The sequence below is a fragment of the Galeopterus variegatus genome, unplaced genomic scaffold, assembly GCF_000696425.1.
Source record: "Galeopterus variegatus unplaced genomic scaffold, G_variegatus-3.0.2 Scaffold225, whole genome shotgun sequence".
Classification (NCBI taxonomy): domain Eukaryota; kingdom Metazoa; phylum Chordata; class Mammalia; order Dermoptera; family Cynocephalidae; genus Galeopterus; species Galeopterus variegatus.
Genome location: NW_007726336.1, coordinates 197,884 through 199,387, shown reverse-complemented (window position 1 = coordinate 199,387; position 1,504 = coordinate 197,884). Strand labels below are relative to the sequence as shown.

The following is a 1,504-nucleotide window of genomic DNA, read 5'->3' as shown; positions in this document are numbered from 1 at the left end:
GAGAACTACCCAGACGCAATCGCCTGCCCGCGCTCTCTGGGCTATGCCCTGGCTCTTCGTGTGAAGCTGCAAAAGTAAACTAAAATGTTGTCTCTTCTGGTGTCGTGCAGGTGGTGTGGCAGCTCAGCGCGGGACACTGATGGACTCGTGCATGTCGAAAAAACGAGCCCGACGTTTACTGCACGGCGTTCGAGAAGGCCTGAGAAGACGAATCCCGCATGACCTCACTCACATGTGGAGTCTGAAAAGAGAGAGTTGATGTCCTAGAAGCAGACAGTGGAACAGTGGTTACCAGAGACGGGGACAGGGGAAGGGAGGATGGGAGGGCCTGGTTAGTGGTACAAAGTTACAATTAGATAGGAGGACTAAGTCCTGGTGTTCTGTTGCACAGTAGGGCATTGAATATAACAAGATAGCTAGAAGAGAGACTTCGAGTGCTCTCACCACAAGGAAATGATAAATGCATGAGGCTCAGTGCCCTGCTTTGATCTTTTTTTTTTCAGGCATTGAATATAACAAGATAGCTAGAAGAGAGACTTCGAGTGTTCTCACCACAAGGAAATGATAAATGCATGAGGCTCAGTGCCCTGCTTTGATCTTTTTTTTTTTTTTTTTGACGGCTATCGAGCTTGATCATTATACAACATATATGTGTATCGAAACATGACATTGTACCCTGTAAATACATACAATGTGTCTATTACAAAAATAAATTTGTAATAAGTTCCTGCATTGCCTAAGTACCTGCACTAGGCACCAGCAGACCAGACTAAAAACTAAAATGCTAAGTTCCAAGTCAGTTAGGTTGTGGTCTGACCTTCTGAGAAGTCAGGAGAAAGAGATAGCCAATGTCCCCAAACAGGGCAGTTTACATCTTCAATATAAACAATAATGATTTTTTTAATTTTTTTAATCCTTAGACAAAAAAGATAGACTGAAGTAACCAGTTAACTAATTAGTTAACTAATCAGGCATTTTTCTACTGTTCTGTCTCCCTATCCCCACCTGACAAGGAAAGTGATTTCGAAGTGACCAATCCACTCTTTGTTCTTTGTTTCTACTTTCTTCGGTCTTTCCTGTCTATAAAGCCTCTGTTATTTGTAATAAACTCTGGAGCACTTCTCTGACTCTGTCCAATGGTGTTTCTCAGGCCAATGCTCTCATTTGGCTCCCATTAAACTTTACAAAATTATTTCTGCCTCGACAGTTTTAGTTTCAGCTAACAGTCTCAACAAAGGGTGTTCAGCCAAACCATAGGCTGAGGTGAGATTTAGAACATGTGGCTCTTCCAGAAACTCAGAATAGCAATTTAGTGTGGAGGTGCTCATTGAGGTGTACTGTTTTAGAATCTTCTGCTACACAGATTTTATCAAAACTCAACTGAGAAAGTATGTTTTTAGGAATACTGTTTGAAAAATGTGCTGGTGTGAGCATGCTGCTACTACCACACAAATTTCTGCTGTTACACACTAACTATATTTTTGAGTCCTGAGCAAGACTTCCT

The 1,504-nt window shown here is 41.8% G+C and overlaps 1 protein-coding gene across 1 annotated transcript in view; it reads right to left on the bottom strand.

Moving 5' to 3' along the window:
- AUH (AU RNA binding protein/enoyl-CoA hydratase) overlaps positions 1-220 on the bottom strand; it is a 171,315-nt gene extending 171,095 nt beyond the window's left edge. The window contains exon 1 of the mRNA XM_008566156.1: positions 180-220. Within this exon, the coding sequence (XP_008564378.1) occupies positions 180-220 (41 nt within the window). The remainder of the gene's footprint in view (positions 1-179) is intronic.
- Between the last annotated feature and the right edge of the window lie 1,284 nt (positions 221-1,504).